This window comes from Sceloporus occidentalis, unplaced genomic scaffold (assembly GCF_023333645.1).
Source record: "Sceloporus occidentalis isolate IW3139 unplaced genomic scaffold, rSceOcc1.0.p SCAF_2, whole genome shotgun sequence".
NCBI classification, from domain to species: domain Eukaryota; kingdom Metazoa; phylum Chordata; class Lepidosauria; order Squamata; family Phrynosomatidae; genus Sceloporus; species Sceloporus occidentalis.
The window spans coordinates 173346481-173371187 of record NW_028316982.1 but is presented as its reverse complement, the minus strand read 5'-3'; the positions used below and the strand labels follow the sequence as shown (position 1 = coordinate 173371187).

The window sequence follows — 24707 nt, the reverse complement described above, 5'->3', positions numbered from 1 at the left end:
AACATTTCCGGGAATTTTCTTCGAGGCTTGTTGGCAACACTGGCTTCCAGCATGGTTGGCTGCTCCACAGACCACAAAACACAGTCACTTGGATAACAGGATTTTGGCCGAAGCTGGCAAGTAGGTGCAGCCATGGCTGGCTGCTTTTTCTGAGCATAGCTTACTTTAGCTTTAAATGAAATTCTGAACAACAAAACCAAGTTGTCAGTGACTGACTTCAGAACTAGTGGGTCTTTCAAGGCACATATGCCCAAACATTTGCCCCACAATGCTAGGTATTGATGTCAGGTATTATTTTTCCTCTCTCCTGGATTGTCCATTCTTCCTCCCCATTTTCATACAGTAGATGTTCAACAAGAATGTTCAATCAGTTCTCAATTAACAATTTTGAGTTCACCCTCTTACATTTATTTTTTTTAGTATAGGGCGGGGTTTTGGGGTTGTTGTTGTTTTTTGCCAACTTTGGGGTTTTCCCAAGCTTTCTAATACCTCATTATTGTGTGTGGATACTGTCCTTTGATCTGCATGAAAACCCACACTTATGTAGCATGATTTCCTGACCTGACTGACTTCAATCTGAACTAGTCTGTCCCATCAGAAGACACTATTCATTTTTGATTTTTGGTCAAGCATATTAACTCTATTCCCCGCTATAATAAAGAATATTTTAGCTGAGGCGCATGTTAGCTTAAAAAAAGAAAAAGAAAAGAATGCTCTTCTGGCCTTGATTATTGCTCTTGAGTCAAGGTATATTTGGAATTTTTAGAAAGAAAACTGCAATGCCAAATCCCCCCCCCCCCCTCTACACACACACACACACACACACACACACAAAAGCAGTTACAAATCCAAACCCTCTAAACAAAAATTTGGTGTGGACTCTCAGAAATATTTCAGTATGGGGAAAGCACTGAAATGGAATAATTTAAAGTTCATCAAATCCTGCCATTAGCAGTCAACCACTAATGATTGCCATCTCTTACAAATATATATATTTATAATGCTTATGTGAAGTATTTAGATTTTAAATAGTTATTTGGTACCTTAGGGCAGACTCATTCGAACTGTAAAGCCTTTTCTTCTTCACCCAGCTGCAAAGACTGAAAAAGTGGCCGAAAGTGGTTGTGTGAACCATCCCTCAGAGCCTATGCTCTAGAATTCTGGGATTTGTAGTTTTGTGAGATAATTAGCCTCCTTCTGCTCTGGTGCTCTGGTGTCATAACAAACTACAAATCCCAGAATTGCATAGTATTGAGCCATGAGAGTTAATGTGTTGTCAAACTGCATTATTTCTGTAATGCAGATACTGCCTGAAGCTCCTTTTTACAATAGTGTTTTATGCCTGTCAATCCTCTCCTCTTTCTAGATGGGCATTTTTAGTAGTATTTTGGTAGATGGTGAAGGAGGGCTGGAAAAACAGAGACTTTGGATATTTAGTTGCACTATTGAATCTGCAGTAACTAAAGCAATAAACAAAGCTTTAGCTGGGAAAGAGCAGGATTCAACTCTAGCTGATCCTACAGCAGCCATGTGTGCTCACTTATAACAGGCAAAGTAAACAGCAGATGCCTTTAGAACCCCCTTCTGGGCATGTATGAAGAGCAAAACACAGAGAAAAGATAAGAGCAAATAAGCCTATTCACCAGCAATCTTCATCACGTTAAAAAACTTGATTCATAAGTCCATGGTAAGCATAAGGAAAGTGGAAGCTGGTGAAAGAAATAATCCCTGCATGCATTTTGAATGAAACCTTAAAGTGTTCTGTAGCAGGTTTAAAAAAAAATGTGTTTGTTTATTTACACAAGGCATACTTGATTTTGTTTCATTTCAAATGTGCGTATTACTAGTTTTTAATGTTTGCTGAAACATGTTGAACTGCTCTTTTTTCTGTGTGTGGTACAGGAACTTAACTCTGGCGGGTTACAGACCGCCATTAAAGTACGCGCAGAGCGCGTACTAGGGTTAGGAAGGGGCGGTGCTTCTGCACCCCCCTAACCCTAGTACGCGCTCTGCGCGCACAAAATGGTGGCGGCCATTCCACACGGCTGCCGCCATGATGGCATCACGAACGCGCCGCCTCCAAACGAGGCGGCGTGGACGTGACGCCATTGCTCCGCGCGAGGGCGCTTAATGCGCCCTTTCAGCGGAGCAGGAAGGAGCTCCAACATGGAGCTCCTTCCTAGTTTGCGTCGCTGGTTCAGCCGTGTGAAGGCTGCACCAGCGACGCAAATCAGAAAGAGGCCGAGTGGCCCCTTTCTCGGAGTCCCTGCTGCCGTTGGGGTGTCCTTGGGGCTTGAAGCCCCAAGGACACCCCTTTCCAGGCTGCAGGGAAGCGGCCTTTTGCCGCTTCCACACAGCCTGCAAAGCAGCGGATCGGGGCCTTGGAGGCTGCCGGTCTGGCAGCTGAGGCCCCGATACACCGGGGAAAAGAGCGGGTGCAGGCCGCCACTTTTCGGCAGTCTGTAACCCACCTCTGTTTTTTTCATGTCAATTCTGCTTCTGGTGCCAAATTTTATGTTAAAGAAGTACTATAATGGCCAGGAACACATCTACTTTGTTGAGGTATACCTAAAGTCAGTGTTGAGCTGTATGGACCAATGACCTTTCTTGATCTTCCTTGGTATGAAGCAACTTCTTGTGCTCCTGTTGTTCTCAGTACTGAATTGCCCTGATCAGCACTGTATTTGATTATGAATGGACTGCCATCAGCAAAACGAAGAACTTCAATCAGCTGAGTATGTTTCATCTAAGCCATTGGGTGCTCTTAGCAGACACTCAGTTTTAGTTGTTTGTGGAGCTGTCTTTTTTTCAAGTCCCTGCAAATGTAGCTGCCAAATACAAAATGTTAAACTAGAATATAAGAACCTCAAATACGTTTTTCAGGTCTGACCTTGATCACTTTCAGCATCCCCCAGGTTATGTTTTTGAGGCCTATCATACTTCTTAGAGACAAGACTGCACTACAATAGCTGGGTCTTGTGATCTCTGAAAAGGCCCATTTTGTTCACCAAAATATAGAAGGAAGCTTTGTTAGATTTGAACAAAAGCTTAACAGCTTTGTCAAGATTTGACCAAAAGCTCACAAAAGCAAAAAACAGGACACTTACTTTTGTGATGTTAGAAAGTGTCCTTAGTTTAAAAATCTAATGAACCCCAAGGCTGTACAATACCTGCAGTTTACACAGCAAACACCAGAAACTTTTAGCAGTGACAAAGTTTGCATTTTTAAAAGAGCTGAAACATTTGTAATTGATGGTGCTTCATTTAAAAATAAAATAAAAGTGGCAATTCATCACAGTTGCTATTTAAAACCTTCAAACATGGGACATCAAACAATTTGTAAAAGTTATTAACAGAATTGGAGCACAAAGGATACCCATCTAACTAAACAAAAGACACAACTTGGTAAGTTTACTGCTTTGCAAAACCAATCCAGCATTTTAGTGACAGTAGACAGTGCCTGGAAATACAGGGCTGGCTCCATACTGGTGGTGGTATTCTAGACATTTTGGTCCATTTTTATCCCAAGCACTCCAAACAAAAGCTGGCTGAAGCCCTGAAACATTAGTAAGCCACAAGATATGCCATCAGAATAAAATGTAGAACCCCTGAATATATTGGACTGAGAAGGTACAGGAGCCTTCCCCCAAGCTGGTGCCAGATTTATTGGACAATCCCCCATTATCTTCAGCCAGCTCATGATAGCTGGGGATGATGAGGGTTGTAGCCCAATACATATAGAGGTGGCTATGTTGAGGACCGGTAATACAAGGATGTAAAAACACGTTCCCCTCCATTCCCAATATTATTAGGATTTCCTGCTTAGTTAGTTTAAGGTATACTTACTTGCAATAGTGCCTGACCACCAGACTATGTCAGTTAAGTATGAAGTTCCTAGAAAAATCAAGAATCAGAAAACAGCACATCAACAATATGGAAAAACAATGTCTATCTAGATGCATGCACCTTTGACTAAATGTAAACTATTGCTGTTCCTCACATAAGATTCATGGCTGTGCAAAATCTAACACTGGCCATCTTCAAAAGCCCGACTGACTTGGAGCAGCTACCATCTAAAATGTGAAGTATTATTCCAAGTCATTTGGCTCTACATCCTTAACAACACCGAGGTTGACACTAGACATATGGTGTTTTATCTCCTCTAGAAGCGAGTCTGGAGAAAAAAAAATCAATCCCATGTCTGATATCATGCTCAATATGACTATTAAGCATGTGAATATTTGCCCTAAAATGCCTGCACATCCTTTAACACAAGTTATTTCAAAACACATTTTACTAAACATACCGATAGCTTCATGATAATACCCTTTGGCATCAATACCGAATATTGTTAAAAGTCATTAGGAAAAAAGGGTATTTTGCCCTGCAAACACCACATGCACATTTTGCCTCAGATGAAAAATATGAACCATTACCCTAGTTTTTAAAGATTTTAAAATAGATTTTGTAATCGCCCATATTCTATAAACATGAAAAAAGGGAAGACATTACTTTTTCAATAGCAGTTGAGCTGTTGAGTATGCCAGAATCTGAAGAGTAAAAATAGCAAGTTATATCTATTTAAAAAAGGGGAAACCATCAAGTCTAATGCAGTGGGGCTTATCATGCCACTGTAAAATGTTTCCACTATAAAACTGGCACTATTGTATAGGTGTCCAAATTATTTTTCCAGACTATTTCCACATAAAAAGCTGAAAACATAATCTTATAGACTTATTTTAGCAGTACTTCTGCCAAAAAGACAGGAGCTACCAGCTGGCTAGAAAACTGAATCTGTCATTTGCTTCTCACTTTTAGATTTAACTTACAAAACAGCCAAGCCAAGCCTGAACTCATCACAAACAGATGCTTGTGGAAAATGCAAAGTAGACACCCTAGACAGCTAGTTGATACTGTCAGCTGGTAGTGATGCAGCCACAAATATTTTGTTGTGTTTCAGGACAGCCTCTGTTCTCATAGCACAGGTGGTCAGAATCATGTGGCCTTCCCGCTGCTTGGACTTATTGACAGGGACTGATGTGATGTGCAATTTTCCCATCCCTGCCATAACACATGAAACACCTGTTTGTCTTAGGATAGTAATCAGACAAGCTCTGAAGGCATTCACATTTTTGTTTCACAAATGTCTTGGTACTTGAATAGAAAACAGACAGCCCAGTGTCTTCCCTGATATAAAGAAAAGTCTGATGGAAGTAATTCCAGGTGATCAGAGTGCAGATAAACTCCAGAGTCTAATATTATGTAGACTTAGACAGAAATTTGACAGTGGGACTGTGTACAATTCTGCATAAGACTGCAATGCATGGCAGTAGTTATATGCAAGGCAGTAGCACGTATCAAATAAGAACACAATAGGGCTACACAACTTAAAGCCCACGCAAAAATTGAGTTTTGCTATTGTCTGGAAGATGTAGTGATAAATTGCAAGCTATTCAAGCCCTTTTAAGTGGCTATACATCGATTCAGGTGTCAACAGGGAGCAGGACAACACAGACTTGCTACTCCTGGGGTCTATGGACATCTGCAGTGAGGGGCCTCCCGCACTCTCTATAGCACAATACCAGTGCTTGGTTAGGGCTATGGATGACTTGATTATTCAGCATGAGATCACTCTGCATTAAATAATTTTAATCAAAAACATGGGCCTATGGCAACAGCAAAATCTTGTATGAGGTGTTTGATCTGTTTTGACTTTGACCCACTGGAAATCAGATGCAACAGTTATCAAAAGAATCCAGTGATACAAGGTTTCTGGAAAACTTTGGGTTGGAATATTTTCTAAAAATATTTTTAGATATGTTTGCAGTTGATAAGGGTCTGATTTGGCATGTCTGATTTCCTTAAAAATGTTAACGTGAAAATAATTTCAAATGAATCACTGGAGTGGGGTAAGGTGGAAATAACTTCATATGGTTTCAATGTTATATTCAGATAAATTCCAAACTTTACTTGAAAATCTGCCTGTATTCTCAGAAAAACAAACATGTACATGACAAAGTGACAGTATACACTTCCATTACAGTATTTCAAATTTAAGAAAAATGAGGCTTGGGAAACAAAGGGACAAATTCATGTTTGTTTTTGAAACTAGATATATTACACAAGATACTTTAAATGTGTGAATTGTTGCATGCTTCTGAAGGACAGTTAACTGCACCACTGAATTGCCAAATTTAACTAGCATTATAACCATGTGTTACAATGTTCCATTTGTTAACAAATGCTATTAGCAAATTTTGAGAAATAATGCAGTTTTTAAAACTGAAACGTTTTCTTTGCAGAAAGCAAAACAATAGAATTTTTTCCCCAAGGTAAAAATGTTCTGTGCTACATCGTGAAACAAATCCTACACATGCAAAATTCAGCACTAGAGTTCACTAACTAGAGTTGTGAAATTAAGATAACATATTTCAACAATGTTCAGAAATCTCCAGCTGACTGTAGAAGTCCTGTTTCCTTGGAACATCTGATGGTTCCATAATGATAGGGTGAGCCTCTCTATATGATCAGAGGTATTCTCTTTCCATGCCAGCCCCCCAAAGAAGAGCAGAAGAGTTCCTAAAAATAAAAGATTTGGATCTAAGACTGCATTCGCACTGCAAAAATAATCCAGTTTGACACCACCTTAACTATCATGGCACACTGCTATGGAATTCTGGGATTTGTAGGTTTGTGAAACATTTAACCATCTTTGTCCTGATGGCTCAGTAGTAAAATTCTGGTACTGCAGCCACTCACAGCCACAAGGTTGTGAGTTTGATCCCAGGCAGGGCTCCAGGGTCCATTCATTCCTCTCTCCTTTCGTAGGTTGGTAAAATGAGTACCCAGCTTTTGGGGGGCAATTGGCTTACACATTGTAAACTATTTAGCGAGTGTTTGTTCACTGATAAGTAGTATGGGAATGTACTTGCTACTGCTATTGCTGTCAGAGGGCACCAATGTCACAACAAACCACAATTCCCAGATTCCATAGCATTAAAGTATGACAGTTAAAGTGGTGTCAAACTGGATTATTTCTGCAAGGTGGATGCAGCCTAAAACCTGGGTTTTCAAAGACTGAGTTGATCCATAAAAATCTCCAAACTCCATTCAGGTTACATAGTATTACGTTTTTAAAAAATCACTACCCTCTGCAACAACAATAAAATTAAGTAACAGTGTGTGTGGAGAAAGGACAACAGAAGACACACATTTACATATACGTTGCCTAGTATTCCTGCATATAGCATGTGTAAAAAAGCACACACATTTACTGATTCATTTCGAGTTATGTCTGCCCATAAGATCTCTACACCAGGAACTCCTCTCTCACTTTCAGTATGGTGCACTCTTGAAAATAGATTCCCATCTACATTTGAATGTACATCCAAATGCACACACCAATTTACGTCTGCTCTTACTCAAACACATATCAATGGCTGTTATTCCACATGGATCACTTTCTTCAGGTTGAGGCAGCCAAAGATATTCATTGCTACACTGCTTCTGGTTATTGAGGATGTATTTGCCTTCAAGTTGCCTGTCAACATATAGTGAAACCATGAATTTCATAGGGTGTTCTTAGGCAAGGAATCCCCAGAAGTGAATTTGCCATCCTTCCTCTCCTATATAGTCTACAACACTTGATATTCACTGGCAATCTCCCATTCAAGTACTAACCAGAGCTGGTCCAGCTTAGCTTCCATGATCAGATGTGATCTGATGCCTTTATTGGGTTATCAAATAAGTAAGATAATATCCGTTTCTTGACGAAAACTCTATCTCAGTTGCCTAAATCAGTGAAGAACTGAGCAGTCTTAGTGCTTTTGGAATGCTCTCGGAACAATCTAGTTTGAATAATGAATTTGGCATCTGAAGTCTAATCACAGTTATGCACACAAAGAACTCAGTGAAGGAGATTCTTGGCATCTTTCAACCAACGATAAGGATTCTTAGCTGCACAGACGTAAGAACATGGCAATGCTGTTTTGAAAACTGGACATACTACACAAGAGACTTTAAGGATGTGAATGACTGTGCCTAATTTAAACTGAGAGCTGTCAAGATGAATTATTGCTGGTAATTGTTCTTTTCCCCTGCTCTGCACTTCAGCTATTTTTCTCAAATAACTCAATTTTACAGATTGATATCACAGTACTAAATATGACTAGCCTCAGTCAGCTAGGCCATCAGGGAAATTTCCTATGTTGTCTTAGAGAAGATCTTGTTTAGGCAGTGGAACAGAGTGGTTTTATAACAGAAAAAGAATAGATTGAGGTCAACAATTCCCCTCTGGGCCTAGTTTCTGGCATGGGGCAGCTTAGATCAGAAATGCAGGTGTTATCTTTCAGCCTGTGATTGATTTGAGAGTATTGTTGCTATTCAATTGAAGGGCCCTTACAAGAATCATAGAATCATAGGGTTGGAAAAAACCTCAAAGACCACCAAGTCTAATCCCTGCCATGCAGGAATAATGCCAAGCAGAGAATAAAGCAGTTCATATACAAATTAGTTTAATACACAAAAATACATGTCAGTTGCAGAAAGCTGCACTTTTGAAACTGAATTGAGGGCTTGTGTGCTCATTTTATCTGTGGCAAAAACCCAAATAATGGTACAACTGGTTTCGGACTCCTGTAGCAACACTTGTGTAAGGGTGCTCCATGGAAAGCAAAGAATTTTGAAACCAACATTTTGAAAATGTTAGGCATCTGCTGTTCCAAGAAAATAGTTGCGGTGACTTTTTATTGTTGTTGCCTTCAAGTAATTTCCAATTTATGGCGACCCTAAGTTCCATCTTGGGGTTTTCATGGCAAGATTTGTTCGGAGAGAGTTTGACATTGCCTCCAGTTGGGGTGACTCAGAAAACCCAACTGGAGAATGCTTTAAACAGATCTATGAATTGCAGCCCCCAACAACCTGTGGATTTGCTTTAGTGTTGATGCTGCATTAAAATTCCTGGCAAGTCATCTGAAAATAAGCCGCTGTCTTTTGTGAAATATGAACACCGGTTGTCTGCATGTAGGTGTGGCACTTATTTAATGCTGCTGTCAAATGCAAAAAAGAAACCTTGACATCTAGACAAGTTGAACGAGTCTGGAGTTATGCCTTCTGCCTCCTTGGCTAGAGGAGATGATGCCGGAAACTTTGGCCTGTTACAGACTGCCAAAATAAAGCTGCTTCGGGTCTCTTTGGAGGTATGCTATTTAAATGATGCATGGGTCCTAAGAGTCCGGAGGTCGCGCCAAAGCCACACTCCATTCCTAAACACTGGAGTGCAGCTTTGGTGCAACTTCCAGATTTTTGGGACCCATGCATCATTTAAACAGCATGCCTCCAAAGAGACCCGAAGCAGCTTTATTTTGGCAGTCTGTAACAGGCCTTTGTTCTGAAAACTTTTGTTATTTTCGGAGGATTCTACATTCAGTTCCAGGACGACTGAGTAAAACCCCCAGCAGCCTTGAAAAATGCTTAAAAGGTGACTCTGACCAAGGTGGGGGGCAAATTTTTGAAAGAGTAACAAGAATCAGAGGGTCACAAGAGACAAAGCTGAGGACCATCCCCCCACCAAAAAAAGTAGTTTTGAGGGAATTAGCTGGAGGGACTGGGCAACTCCTGAGTTAACTCAGACTCTCTCATTCTCCCATGCAGGAAGAGAGCATGTTTGCTGCACCTTGATGGGGCTTTCTCTTATACACATACGTGTCCAAACACACACCTGTCACCACAACTTGGAAGTCTGGGGTAAAACCCAGAAAAGAGGAATGATGGGTTTGGAGGAAGAGCGGACATGGGGACCAGACTATGGAGTTTATCACATGAAGGAAATCGGGAGCTTATCCTGTGAATATCCTGGGAAAATCACGTAATTACGCGAAACGATTTCACACAACTTCGCACAAAACCTACCATTTTGGTCACAAAGAGGTATTAATACGCATTTTTTTACTTTCGGGATTTCAGCGACAATGCATTTCCAACATCACTTTATTTGTGCGATTGCATGTGATAATCCTTCACGCAATTACTTCTCATTTTTGCTTTATTTGCATGATTTTTTAAACATGCTTTAATCTCTCTTTAATGCTGAAATCAGCCTCAGTGTGATAAACTCCTATGGGATGCAGGAGCCCTGGATAAAAAGGGGTGTGTGTGACAAAACTATTGAGAGGGGGTTGGACCTGTGTATTTAGGCCTCAGAGGCTCTGGGCTGTCTGTGCCAATTATTTGCCCAAAGTGGGTGACCTTTAAGTGGGAAGGTGGCAAGGGGTGTTAATGGCAAGTGACACTCTCTCAGCCTCAGAGGAAGGCAAGGGCAAACTCTTCTGAAGAAACTTGCCAAGAAAACCCCATGACAGGTTTGCCTTAGGGTTGCCATGAGTCAGAAATGACTTGAAGGCACACAGCTACAACAGCAAGAAGCAGCAAAGCAGGAGGAGAGGACCAGAAAGAGGAAGGAAGCAAAGTGTTGCAAAGATGCTCAAGTCTAAGGTGTCATAAAATCCCTTTGCATCCTGATTTTCCAGACTGACACATGGCCCTGTCTTTGGATTCAGCAGTCACCCCAGTGAGCCATGAACAGGGCAAGCAGATAGCACCGCACAATGTAGGACATACCAAGAAAATGTAGGACGTGACTGAATAAAAGCTAAAAATGCTCCTGTCCATATAAGCCACTGCTTGTCAGTTAGAATTCCTCCTGGACAAAAGGCTCAAGTGGAGGACATCTCCTGGGAAAGGAGGATGCCTGGTCACCCTGGGCATTACCTCTCCTAGGACCCATTGGTTGGCCTTCTTCTTGGCAGTCCTGGCTCAGATGTCCTCCTAACAGCACAAGAGGAGGAGGAGGCACCACGAAATGTAGGACTTTCCAGAAAAAATGGAGGACATGACTAAATCAAAGCTCAAAACACTCCGCTACAAATGTACATCCATGCTTCTGAGCCATGTTCCAAATGGAGGACATTTGAGAATCTCTCCTGGAGAGAAGAAGGCTGGGATGGAGGGCAGAACCTGGAAAAGGAGGACTCATGGTCTCCCTAAATGTAGGGCTTTCAAGAAAAGTGCAAGGCACGACCAAATCAATGCTGAAACACATTGCTAGAAACGTAAACCATGTTTCTCAGCGATGCTCCAAATGGAGGACATTTGGGGATCCCTCCTGGAAAGAAGAAGGCTGAAAATGGAGGGCAGGTCTTGGAAATGGAGGACGCCTGCGGACACCCTGAATGTAGGACATTCAAGTTAAAAAATTAAAATCAAATCTGAAATCTATTATTTTATTTTTTTAAGCCGCCTTTCTCCCCAACCAGGGACCCAAAAGGCGGCTCACAAGACCCTGCCAGGGATTGTAAGCCCCTGCTTGCATTCTTCGGGATGCTCCAAAGGGAGCTGTGCAGAGCAGGGGAAGGCCTACCTCTGCCTCTGGCCCGGACGATGCCCTTCTTCTGGAGGACGAAGGTGGAGCCGTTGACCAGGCTGGAGACCACGGCCACGCTCAGGCCCAGCGAGACGGCTGCGGGGCCCGGGGAGCCCGCCTCGCCCCCCGCCATCCTCTTCCTCTGCCGCCTGCTCCTTTGCTCCTGCTCTGGCTGCGGAGCCAGGACGAGCCGGGGCTCTGCACCGTGACGTCACGCCCCGGCAGCATGACGTCATGCCCAGGCTGGCTCCGCCCAGGGGAGGGGCTAAAGGAGGCACTTTCCTCCTCCTCCTCGCAGCCTTCTCAGCTCCAGCAGTGCCTTTGCAGCTTTGGTTTAGGAATGTCCTCCATCAGGTCCTACATTGGGTGGTCGTGGGGCCTTCTCCATCTGGTCCCCCCTGAGCCAGGATAGTCAAGAAGACCAAGCCCAGGGTGACCACTTGTCCTCCTTTTCCAAGACCTGCCCTCCATTTCAACCCTCTGCCCAGGATGAATGTCAATGATCTGAGTGTTTTTAGCTTTGGTTTAGTGATGTCTTCTATCAAGTCCTACATTTGGTGGGGCCTTGTCCATCTGGTCACCCTGAGCCAGGGCAGCCCAGAGGACCAAGGAGTCCTCCTTTTCCAAGACATGTCCTGGACATGTCAACCCTCTGCCCAGGAGGTCCTATTTTGTGGTGTCTTGCCTTCCTTTGCAGTGAGGAGGACATCAGGTCACCCTGAGCCAGGACAGCTAAGGAGAAGACCAATGGGGTCCTAAGACAGATCAAGCCCAGAGTGACATCAGGTCCTTCTTTTCCAGGACATGTCCTCCATTTCAGCATTGAAACCCACTGGGTGACCTTGAACAAGTCACACACTCTCTGCCTCAGGGAAAGGCAAGGGCAACCTTCCTCTGAACAAATCTTGCCAAAAACAAACAAACCATGATATATTTGCCACAGGGTCGCCATAAGTCAGAAATGACTCGAAGGTACACAACACACACACACATTACACAGTAATTATAAACAAATTCATTCTGCTTGGTTGTGCTCACAATGGAGGATATTTTGGAATTCTTCCTGGACAGAAGGCTGAAATGTAGGACATGTCATGGAAAAGGAGGACATCTGGTCCCCTTAGCCAGATGGTTAGATTCCATCATGGAGGACACAGGACTGGGTCTGCAATATGCGTTTAAATCTTGTTCAGAAATGGAGCAGAAGCAAAGTGTAACTCAACTGCCTGATGTATTTCGGTTTTTGGAGACACAGATCTGCCTTGGGGTGGAACCACTGTCTGACATGGTGACTACTAATGGCTGTACCCTGGAAAAAGTGTGGCCCTAGGACCATTTTTGCAGGCTCCAGGAGTGCCTGAACATGTTTCCTGGGTGGGGTGAGGCCGGGCAATTTTGCTGGATCAAATTAGGCTGCTTTTCAAAGCATTTTAAAATTAGTATTTTCAAATTAGGTTTATTATATCACACTTTTTCCCAACCATGGGCCCCAAAGTGACCGAATGCAGCCACTGTCACTTCAGTAAAGTGGGAAAAGGCTACGCTGAAATAAAGTGCAATGTTTATCGTTTTAAAAAAACACCCAATGTTTACCTGCTTTTGATGTTTGGAGGTTGATACAGGGAAGAGCTTTAATGTAATCTGTTGTTCATTAGTCACATGTTGTTTTTGTGTTTCTATGTAAAGAAAAACTAGTGAAGGAATGGCAGACTAGTTTTGAATGTTGAGCTGCCAATCTGAGCCTCTGTGAGTCAGATCAGGTGCACAGCCACGCCTCTGACACTGGAGGCATGACCATGACGTCCCAGACATTGCTTCTGATCCATGACCCTTGATGTTCCAGAATGTGCACTTGCAGCATCCCCTAGTGGTTGCAGCCAGTTCTGCAGCTGGAGACCCAGCTTCTTTCCCTTGACTCTGTAGGGTGAGCTTTTCTCAAAATTTAGTAGCCACAGTTTTTCAGTCCAGACAAAATGGTCAGTAATGCTTACATTAACTTTTTGGCTTTTCTCACAGCACACCAAAAAGAGAGGAGGTGGAAAAGGGTAAGGTTCACATCAGTAAGCTGATTTTATGCATATACATATATGAGTGTATGTGTGTGTATGATTTATATCACACTTTTCTCTCAACATGGGACATAAAATGCTTGAATGCAGCAATTGCCAATACAATAAAGTGGAAAAAGGCTACACTGAAATAAAGTGCAATATATTTAATTTAAAAAAACCCAATGTGCTTTTGATGTTTGGAGTTTGATAAAGGACAGCTTTAATGTAACCTGCTGTTCATTAGTCTGGCTTTGTGGTTTTTATTATGATTTTAAGTGTGATTATGATGTAGCCCTAGAGATGTAGCCCTACCAAAAAGTGGGACTAAAACTCTTTCCAAACACTTATTTGTTTCATCCAGGCCCTTCCTCAATCCTGTTTCAGGATTTTACTTGGACTTGTGGCTTTAGACCTGTTTCTCTAACACTCAGTTATTAACACGGCTACAATTCTACTAAAAAAATTTAAGACAAGAACAAATAACTTGAGCAGCTTAGCAGCAGCATTAACATAATATTAATAATACTTACTAGTTGCACTGAATGCGATTTGATAGTATAGTAGAGTTAGAATGGGGGCTGGAAAAACTTGAAGGTGAGCATAGGTTGGTCTCTCTTTCAGAGTAATGTATGCCACTAGATTTTTGTGAGGATGAAATTTGGGAGGGAAAGAGAACTATGCATCTCACCCTGAGCTCCCTGGTGGAAGGGCAGGATGAAAATGTTGTAATAGATTGTGCAAGGGAATAACAATGAAATGTGCATATAGAGTTACTAGTGGAGAGGTTTTCACCCCAACAGTTGGCATTTTGACTCATCCATTCCCATGCCCACTGTATGCTTAAACACACAGGCAAGCATTACAGAAAGCTTAGCAGTTGCACTAAGTCAGTGGTCCCCAAATTTTTTTTTGCAACTGCCCTCTTTCCTCTTGGGTGACAACCCTAGTGCTCCTGTATGCATATTTCTTGATATTAGGTCTACTGTTCTACACTATATTCAAAACAACCAATCTTGGTTGCTACTCCCTTTGTCACCCAGTCAGCCTAGGAACAGCAACTGTACAGCTGGCTGAGCAGCAACCAAGAAGCCTTTTGCCTATGCCAGCCTTGTGGTAAAGGCCACTGCAGCAGCAAACAAAGAGGAGACAAGCTCCACATGCTAAAAGATGGTCAACTGTTTATTACTGTTTTAAAAGCCCAATGCGTTTTGGCCAAACTAGGCCTTCCTCGGGGGGCCTTCGAAAGAATTCACTGGAGTTGTGAACACTCTCCAAAATACAGGACCATAGAGATCAAAGGGCCAGTGCAGGGAAGAGGCCTCTTGGTTGCTGCTCCCAAGGTGCAAAAGGAGAAGCTTCTCCCTGTTGAGGAAGGACTTTCTAGCCTTCTTTATTGGGAGAGAGGGGGAGGCACATTGTATATATAGGGAGTTATAGAGACCATATGCTTTGGTCTGAAGACTGGTGTGGACAAGGGAATTTTGTGATTTTAACTACAAGAGCCACACTCCAAGGTAAAGGGCCCTTTCTAAGAACTGACCCTAGATACTTCTCCCCCTGCTTCCTCAGAGATTCCCTCACATAGCGTCAAGTGTTTGCTCCCCCCAAAACTTTGTTTCTTCTGCTACCTCTTCTCTTGGCCTGTCCAGCAAGAAAGCAGGAACAGCACCACAGCTCCAATCAGCCAGCGAAGTCCTGGCAAATCTCATAAATCTTAAGCAAGGCCACAAATCTGAAAGCTCCTTTTTGCTGCCACTTCTCCTCAGCCATCATGTGGTCTAACTCCTTGCTCCAGTCAGTCAGCCTGTCTCAAAATGGTGCCACTCTGAACCACAGAGTGCTTTGCAAGAGTTTCCCAGCTGCCACTACTAGTGAAAGATGCAGCTAAGAGAGGTGAAGAGCGGGAAACACCACCATACAAAGTGAGGCTGTGTGGTGGTTTCAAGGGCCACTGAAAAAATGTTTCATGCGACCCTCATTCCCACCATGGTTTTAAACGCCACTGGTTCCCCTTTTCTTTCTTGTGCACCAATACTTTGACTGAATGCCCCCCTGCTGACTCCTTTCCCCCTCACCCCCTCAATCTTTCCACCTCCCCCAGGAGGGCATACCACCCACTTTGGGAATCACTGCACTAAGTGAACAGCAATTGTTTCCTCCAAAATCGGCTTGCACAGGGCTGCTGTTGCCAAAAGGTAACTCTTGCAAGGATCTTTTCTTTCAACAAATAAATTAACTTCCCTAAAATATTTCTGAGGTCACATAAGTACTGATCCCTTTGGCAGTTGTAATGCCTGTGCTGGACCAGGAAGTTTGGCTGATTTCCATCAGTTCCAGCTCTGCTACTTTTTATCTTGAAACCATTTTGAAAGCCAGCATTAGAGAAGAGTGCCAACCAAAGTGAGAAAGCTTTTCACATTTGGGCCATTTCAAAATGCTCCCACGAAGGACATTCCATAGAGTTACCCATTCGTCTTCCAGATTTCTATTGAGATTAGTCTGCACAGTACAGCTTGCCTTCACCAGGTGTTAAAATATATGGTGGTGACAGAGAAGCACATTACACTTGTCCATCCACATTCACTGGGTTTAGGGTCACAAGACCCCCATGAATGTGGAAAAACTGCAAATAAACAAAACAATATGTTTTTGCCTGAGAGAACACTTCTTCTAGTTTAGCATTTTGTTCCCATCTGGGCCAACCAACCAGATGCCTATGGGAAGCCCACCAAGATGTGAGTGTAATAACACCCTCTTACCCGTTGTCTCCAGTAACTGGTACTGAGAGGCATACTGGTTTTGATCCAGGAGGTCATATATAGCCATTAATTGCCTTTCTCCTTCATGAACATCTATGCAGCCCAATTTTATGCATGTATACTTAGAATCAGTGGTTCGCTACTCCTAAAAACAACAACTGTTCATAGTGTTGCAGTGATAATTGAGATCACTAGAATTTCAGAATATACTTGTATTAAATCAATCAGTATTTATACAAATGAGCCACATATTATTCTCTGTGAACTCTATTTCATTTCCACATATACTGTAAGATGGATTTGGTCAAGTAGGTAAAGTGTATTGGACTTTGGAAGGAGAAAAAAAACAGAAACCTGTCTTAAGGAGACTTGCCTGAGGGGATCATCACAGCAGTTATATGGTTCCATTTTAACTGCCTTGGATGCATTTATGGAATCCGAGGATTTGATGTTGGTGAGGTGTTAGGGTTCTCCGGTTGCAAATTCTAAATGCTCTTCCTAAACTGCAAATCCCACAATTCCATAGGGTTCAGTCATGAAAATTAAAGTGGAACCAACGTGCCATAGTTGTGTGCTGTGAAAGGGCCCCAGTCAGCAGTTTCCCATTATGAGATTTCAAGGACAAAATCCAACATTAGGGTATCATGTCTCAGTGGCTGGATAAATGGCAACATGCACTCAACAGCTGCAACATTTGGTGCCATTCTTTCTAGGGTGGACAGCCTGTGTAACCATCTTAACAACAGGACACATGACATGTGCAAGGTTTTTCTAGGTGTTATGCTAGTAGTGCTGGAACTGCTGGAAGACTGGCTGCCAACACAAGAAGAGTTTGTTTCCAGGCCCTGTGTTGGTATTCCACCCAGTGGCAAGATGAGCCCAAGTACATGTACCTAACATCTCTCTCCTCCAAGAGAGAGGCCCTGCCCTGCACAGAAGCCTTTGTAACATTAATATTGTGCATGTGAAACAAACAGCCAATGAATTGTCATATCAGTTGGGAATGGTAAAAATGGGTGCCAGAGTGTCACTCATAAAACTGAAAATTTCTCCTCTTCTATTCCACTTCATCTGAGATTTTTTATTGTTGTTGTTCTGTGCCCTCAAGTTGTTTCTGAGTTATGGTGATCCTATGGCGACCCTATCACGGGGTTTTCTTGGCAAGTTTCTTCAGAGGGGGTTTGGCATTACCATCATCTGAGGCTGAGAGAGTGTGACTTGCCCAAATCAGTCAGGATTTACATGATCAAGCTGGGATTTGAATTCTGGTCTCCAGTCTCAAACCACTACACTACACTGTCTCACCTGAGATTTACCACTCCCCAAATTGGAGACTCAGGGAAGAATAGCAATTCCCAGTGCCCTCAAACTTGGCAACCCTAGTTTTAACCACCCATTCTAGAAGATCAGAATAACATTGCCCATCCAGAAGAGAAGGCAACTTAATACATTGACCAGATATTTGCCATTTACCTTCAGAATGTAATGCTAAAAATATTGTGATATATGGTGCACACATTATGGCAGCACTGCTAGCCTCTTGAACACATGGGATCGTTTGTTTTTGTGTTGACTAAATAAACCTTACAGCCAATTTCCCTTACTCTCTCTTTTTCTTTGGTGCGTTCCCTCAGGATATATCCATGTTTGAACTGGGAGGAAATGACAGTGGGATTTCATTTCAGGTTAGGCCAGATGTGATGATGTCAAATGAAACTAAATGGGATGGTTTTCCTGTTGAATCAACTCTGTTTCAAGCACTCTAGATTTATCTTAATGTCAGTAATGTTATGCTCTAAAATCAGTGGTGTTGGTTGCACTAACTGGAATTGACCTTAGAAAGTAAAGACAGAGTACAAATGGTAGTCACTGACATGTTAATTCCTAGTGTAAAATGTAAGCTTTGAAGAGAGCAGAACATATGTGGCAACAAGCCAGCAATTGTAATTCTTCATCAGATGAAAAGTGATTTAAGGCCCCATTCAAACTGACCTTTTTGCACTGGAAGGAACTGTGAAGATTCGGTCCCCTCCACCCCCCCAAATCCCTCAGGAAGCAAGTGCTCATTACCTCAATCAGGGTATTTTAACCCTGAATGCCCCTAATGCTCCTGCGGAGAAATCGGTTTAAAATGAAGGCACCTTTGCTGTCAATCAAATTCAGTTCCACGTTCGTCATAGGTGACGTTTCCTGCACCCGTTGGGAAATCGGAAGTGTGCTTCCCCCCTCCTTTAAAACAAACAAACCAGGCACCAAATTAAAAAACCTCCTGTGTGTGTGTGTGTGCTGTGGGTATTTGGGTCACTGCAGGTTATGGATCTTCCCTTGGCCCCATTTTCAACTCTAAAATGCAATTTAATGCCATCTCTGCATCCTGCATCCTCCCCCCTTGCCACCCCAGAATGCCTCATACACTTGTAATCATAATAATAATAATAATAATAATAATAATAAATTCCTCACCTCGGAATGCCAGAAAAGGATGCCATGCATCCTTTGCTTTCCCTCAGCTACCCCTGAATTCCTTACAGACAGTAGCAAAAGCATTCTGTATCAATTTGCCAAATTGGAAAGAGAAACATTTGTAACATTCGCATTGTAGCTTTCGCATAGGAAAAAAGCTTCCTGCAAAGTGCCCTGCTGCTGGAAGCAAGGAAATGAAAGGGAAAGCGAACAGGCAGGCAGCCACATTCTATCTATATATCTATCTACCTGTAGCAAAAAACATGAGCATAATCTGTCAAAAATAATTAAAAATAAAAATAAAAAGAGAGAGAGAAAGCTGCCTGGTGTGAAAGGGAAGCTTGTTCCGTTCTGTGCCCTCCCTCTGAACTAATTCCCTCCCCTGAACTTGACCCTTCATCCTGCTCCTTCCTTCTCCTACTCCTTCTCTGTTACGCAGATTGCCCTCCATGGTCCCCTTCTTTCCTCTGGCTCCTTCATCCTCCTCCTCCACCTCCTCTGTCACCGATTCTCTTGGCACCCTTTGGCTCCTTCCTTCTCCTGCTCCTGCTCTGCTACCCCGGTTGCCCTCCATGGCCCCCTTCTTCCCCCTGGCTCCTTCATCCTCCTCCTCCTCCTCCATCACTTTCTCCAGTTCCCCCCTCTGCCCTCGCTCAGACTGCCCTTTGCAGCCCCCGTCAGTCACCCCGATTCTCCCTTTTTTGCAGCCTGCCACCCTGATTTCCTTTTTTTGCATCCTTCCTCCTCCTCCTTCGCCCCGATGAAGGAGAGGGAATGTTCTGCCCACTGCCCTCCCCCTGACCTAAATCCCTCCCCTGAACTTGCCCTGATCATGATTGGGGGCAAGTTCATATTTGCCGAACCCGTTTTTTTTCAAAAGATACAGCTTTTACCCTGATTCCAAATGACCTGTGCTAAGGGGCATTTGCCCCAAAACGGTTGTGGAAGCCTCGGATTTGCTTGTGGGAGATTTGGGGCGAATATGAACTTCACGTGCATAATTCGGTTCCTGATCCGGGGTAAAAGGTAGTCTGAATGGCCCCGTACATGTTCAAGATACACAGCTCAATGCAGCTTTAAGTGGGAAGGCCCATTAAATAGAATGGAAATAGTACTGCAGTCAGCTTGGTACAATGTTCCCTTGGACTCTTTTTATCGTCCGTCAAAGATCCAGATACACTGATTGAGTCATACTTCAGTCTGGAATTTTCTTAAGAATTAACAAGCCAACAATCATAATTCTTCATCCGATGGAAAGTGATTGTACATACGCAAAAGACACAGCTCACTGCAGTTTGAATTGGCAAGACCCATTAAATAGAATGGAAATAGTTCTGCAGTCAGCTTGGTGAATTGTTCCCATGGACTCTTTTTATCTTCATTCAAAGATCTAAATACGTTGATTGAGTCATAATTCACTCTGGAATTCTGTTAAAAATTAGTCAGCTCACGTTCATGACTCAGAGAACTGGTGCTTGGTATTTGTTACGCTAATTTTGGAAAGTCATCAAGATGGTTATGTTTATGCAGCATGTAGAAGCTGTGTTTCCTTCACAATTGTATCAAGAAAGTACAATAAATTGAAGAAGGTCTGTCCCGATCAATTTGAAAAGATACTCTTAATGTGATTCAGAATGAAAATGATGTGGAAAAACAGCTCCAGGACTGGATGAGAAAACTGGAAGGTGTTTTCCTGAGTTTTCTCATTTGGCTCAGGGACCTTTGTGTGCTCTCATTTCTCATGGAGCTTTGTGTTTGTTCGTTTATATGCTCCATTCTGCATTGCCTGCCTCATATTGATTGTTCTAATGCAGTTTTCAGAATCGTGCTTCTCTATTTTATGTTTTCGATTTGTTTAAAGTACATTCTGAGGAACAGAGACTGTTCCTTATTAGGCAATAAAACATGCAGTATATATACATATATATATATATATATATACATATATATACACATTGATTTTCAGATTTTATTTTCCTACAAAAGAAATTAATGTGGATTGTATTCTCAAAAACCATAATATAGTACGTAACAAAGGAAACTTAAACTACTATCAAATTATTAGTTCTTTAAATCAAACACATCAACAAGAAACAGCTTCAAATGCAATTAAGTTTAGAAAGGGATAAGTTCTGGCCTAGTTCCCTATACAGAGAATTATTCCACTGGGGGAAAGTCATGAAAACATCTCATTCTATAAAGTGTAGTAAGAATCTGAAGACAGGCAGTCCCATTTAATATCAGTGTGTTTGTGTGTGGGGGGAAATAGAGATTTAACAGTGATCAATTAAATGCTTGTACTTCTGCTTTCCTTGCTAATCTAGTTGTTATTGTGCCTGCATTACTGAGGAAGATTAAAATCAGTGTATTCAACTGATATACATATGGAGCATATGACCATGCAGCTCTTGTTGGGCTGCAACATCCATGGCCCATCACCATTAAATATGTCAACTAGGGCTCATGGGAATTGCAGTCCTGAAGGCCACCAATCCCCCACTTTTGAATTTTTAACTTTCTTCAATGGATTAACGGCCTCCATATCAGTATAAATCTGATGGTTTTATGTTCTGTCTATTGACCTATGATTATATTGTAACTTCTCAAGTTTTTATTTTTTGTATTGTTTTAATAAACAAATATTAAAAAAAATTCCCACTCCTATTTGCTCCTTCACTTATTTTTATGCAGTATTATCTGATGTTTGGCCTGTTACAGACTGCCAAAATAAAGCTGCTTTGGGTCTCTTTGGAGGTATGCTGTTTAAATGATGCATGCATCCTAAGAATCCGGAAGCTGCACCAAAGCTGCACTCCAGTGCTTAGGAATGGAGTGTGGCTTTGGCACAACCTCTGGACTCTTAGGACCCATGCATCATTTAAATAGCATACCTCTAAAGACACCCGAATCAGCTTTATTTTGGCAGTCTGTAACAGACAGCATGCTTCCAAGATCCAAAATTTAAGAAAGGTACAGAGGTGTGTTCACATTTTACCAAACACTTTCATAAGATATATTATCCTAGAATAGATGGTTTATGACTGGATGGACAACTGTGGCTTTGCTAAATTCCAACTCTACCTCCTCACTATTGCTTAGAGCTGTTGGAAGTTGCAATCCAGTAACATCTAGAGGTCCACAATTGCGTGTCTGTTTTAGGGTTTCACTTTTGTTCTTGGGGCTAACAACTGTAGCAAAACTGATGTGTTTATCTGAGAAAAACCTGTGCAAAATTCTAGAGTCACAAAATTGAGTATAAAAATGCATTAGAAGCCAAGACAAATAGATTCTGGATGTGTTTTGTTGTTGCTGAAGGAAAAGCAACTTTGTAAAATGAATATTGCCTTGGTTCATTTGGATTAGTATAAAAACTCCACAACTGGTTCAGATGAAAGTTAGTTTGGTTACTTGCCTGAATTTTAGTGACCAATATGTAGTAAGTTTCTGGGTTTTTTTAAAACTCAGATTCCACTTTCTTTCAAATTCACCAGGAGAATAAAATTAGAATTAGAAAACAAGGATTGCTTTGTCCTGTAATGAATAGTTCTGCCTTGCTTTTATACTAGTTGCTTTGTGTTGCCTTTATACCATATAATTTTCAGCATTTGATGGTTAAAAAAAGAAGAAGAAAATATCTTTATATTATGGTCCTATTTCATAATTATGGTGCGGTACAGACCGCCCCAATGCGCTGTGCTAGTGCCAATTTTAGGGTTAAGGACCATGTGGCAACCGCACAGTCCCTAAGTCTAGCTTGGTGCAGCGGCATAACAATGGTGGCATTCCGTGTACATGGGTGCCACCATTGTGGCATAAGAGCCACGTGTTGCTTATGTTGCAAGTGCGCCATTGGCACACTCGTGATGTCTGACCTGTGGCACAAAAAGAACTCAGTTTTTCTGGGTTCTTTTTCCTCCAGAGGGAAGTCACATGGTTTGGCGGTTGTGGCTTCCCTCCGGAGGGAATTAGGCTGCCAGCAGGCCACCCTTTTGGGGTGGTCTGTCCTGTGCCAATAATGCTTTTTCTAGTATATCCATCAATGTGGTTTCTAAGCACCATATGACGATCAATAAAAATTGCTTGCAAGTCTATAGAAATGATCTATTCTCTGAATATTTGTTTCCATTGCAGTCACCAATAAACATTTGTCTGATTTCAGCTCAGTTAAATATTAAGAGCTTTTTAAAAGGTGAAAAGAAACTGCATCAAGCCCCAAGTTTGCAATGTATGTTGCCCTATCTTTCTAGGCATGTTTACTCAGAATCAAGTCCCAACGAGAGCTGCCTAATGCATTATCTTGACCGGCACATTTGTGGAGTGGGATACACACAGTCTGAGTTGGAGAAGATAAGAGTAAAAATTTATCTTCCATTATCACCCCCCATCAGGAAAAAAAATTGTGTTTGATTCCTCTTTACTGTGCACTAGTTTTTAAAAAGGGCCTAGTAGAGAAATTTAGGAGACAGGCGCAGTATATTCTACTAAAGCCATAGAAAGAAAGAGGTATCTATAATATTGAGAAAGCCAAAGCTCTGCCCAAGGTCTGAATGTTCTCCAGCGTAGATCATCTACTTGAAGCCTGTATATTCCCCACCAGCTGTAATTCTCTCCTAGAAGCATTATGGGGAAATATAAGAGCTGGGGCCTGAGTGTTGTCCATGTCTTTTTCTGCCTAATTCAACTTAACTTTCAAGATTGCATAGAACTGCATCCTCAGCTGAACAATAGTTTAAATTATTCCATTGAGGCTGCAAGTTGTTACCTGGCTGAGAATGGGACCTTTTGAGTAAGCAAGTGTATAAAAAAGTGATGGAGCACAGAAAGTGACTTGTAATAATACACCTGCGGCAACAGCTTATGGGGCCAATGGCTAAGTCAGTTATACTAACAGCCCTGCAATGCTACTAAAATGGCTTTCTGCCTCGTATCATAAGTGTAGGGCTGCTCTGATGCAGGTCATCATGAGGATGATTTCTCTCTACTCCCATCCTATAGACTTTCTTTCAATACATTCTGTATTACATAGTAACTCTCTGCACCATTTCTTTGTTGCAACTAGTAGTAACTGGGTATTCTTGATGGAGCATTCTGGCTTACCAGTCGCAATGTAAGTTCTGCCCCTGTGCAGCAAACAGTCCTTCTCCCACCCTTCGCTTACTGCTCCTCTCCCACTGTTTTGGATTTCAGCTCCCATGCTTCCTCATACCCATTTTAACCAGGGCTGATGGCAACTGCTGTTCAAAACATCTGGCAAAATCCAAGACTTGTTTTCTCTAGAGCTGACCCTTCAGTCAGTAATAGCTAACCTCTTTCACTGGGTTTGCTGTAGGTAGAACTAACCATGGATTTAGCTGGCATTTGAACATAGTGTAGCGCAGGGTGTTAGATACCTGCTCAATGAGCTAAGTAGTCCGTTAGTAAGTCTTTGATATGCTTATCCTGGTATCTTAACTAACCGTTATGAACAAGTAACTGAATTCTTGTATCTCCTTTAGTCTAATGGAGCTCCTTGTTCTCTGAATCTAGAGGTCTTCTTAGGGGAGACCATGGTAAACTCACGACCCAACGGACAAACCTCTGCCAGTTTCCTCAACATGTGACTGAAGTGGGGCAATAAAAGACCCAATGCAGGTCTAACTTTCATGAAACCATTTCATAACGAAACACCAAAGGCCCACTCATTTTCATACTATCCACGTATGTGAAGGCTTGAATAGTAGTTGCACGAAGCTCTTTTATTCACTGTGTGTCTCTAAGAACTCATCACTTTGGTTCAGTTCGGTTTAACGCTTCAGAGGGACAACCAGTTTGCACTGCTTTGAGTATGGTTCCATCTGCACTGCAGAAATAACGCAGTTTCATACCATTTTAACTGCCAAGGCACAATACTGCTATGGCACAGGACTATGAGATCCTGGGAATTGCAGTTTGTTGTGGCAACAGAGCTCTCTGACAGACAAGGCTAAATGTCTCCCAAAACTACAGTCCCCAGAATCCCTAGCATTGAGCCAGGGC

The 24707-nt window shown here is 42.2% G+C and overlaps 1 protein-coding gene across 1 annotated transcript in view; it reads right to left on the bottom strand.

Annotated features, from left to right (window-relative positions):
* The window catches only part of LOC149319339 (magnesium transporter NIPA1-like), a 28429-nt gene extending 16802 nt beyond the window's left edge, over positions 1-11627 (bottom strand). Inside the window, exons 1-2 of the mRNA XM_089511506.1 lie at positions 11417-11627; positions 3847-3894 (exon numbers count right to left, since the gene is read on the bottom strand). Coding sequence (XP_089367632.1) covers positions 3847-3894; positions 11417-11552 — 184 coding nt within the window. The 5' untranslated portion in view covers positions 11553-11627. The remainder of the gene's footprint in view (positions 1-3846; positions 3895-11416) is intronic.
* Positions 11628-24707: the final 13080 nt, after the last annotated feature.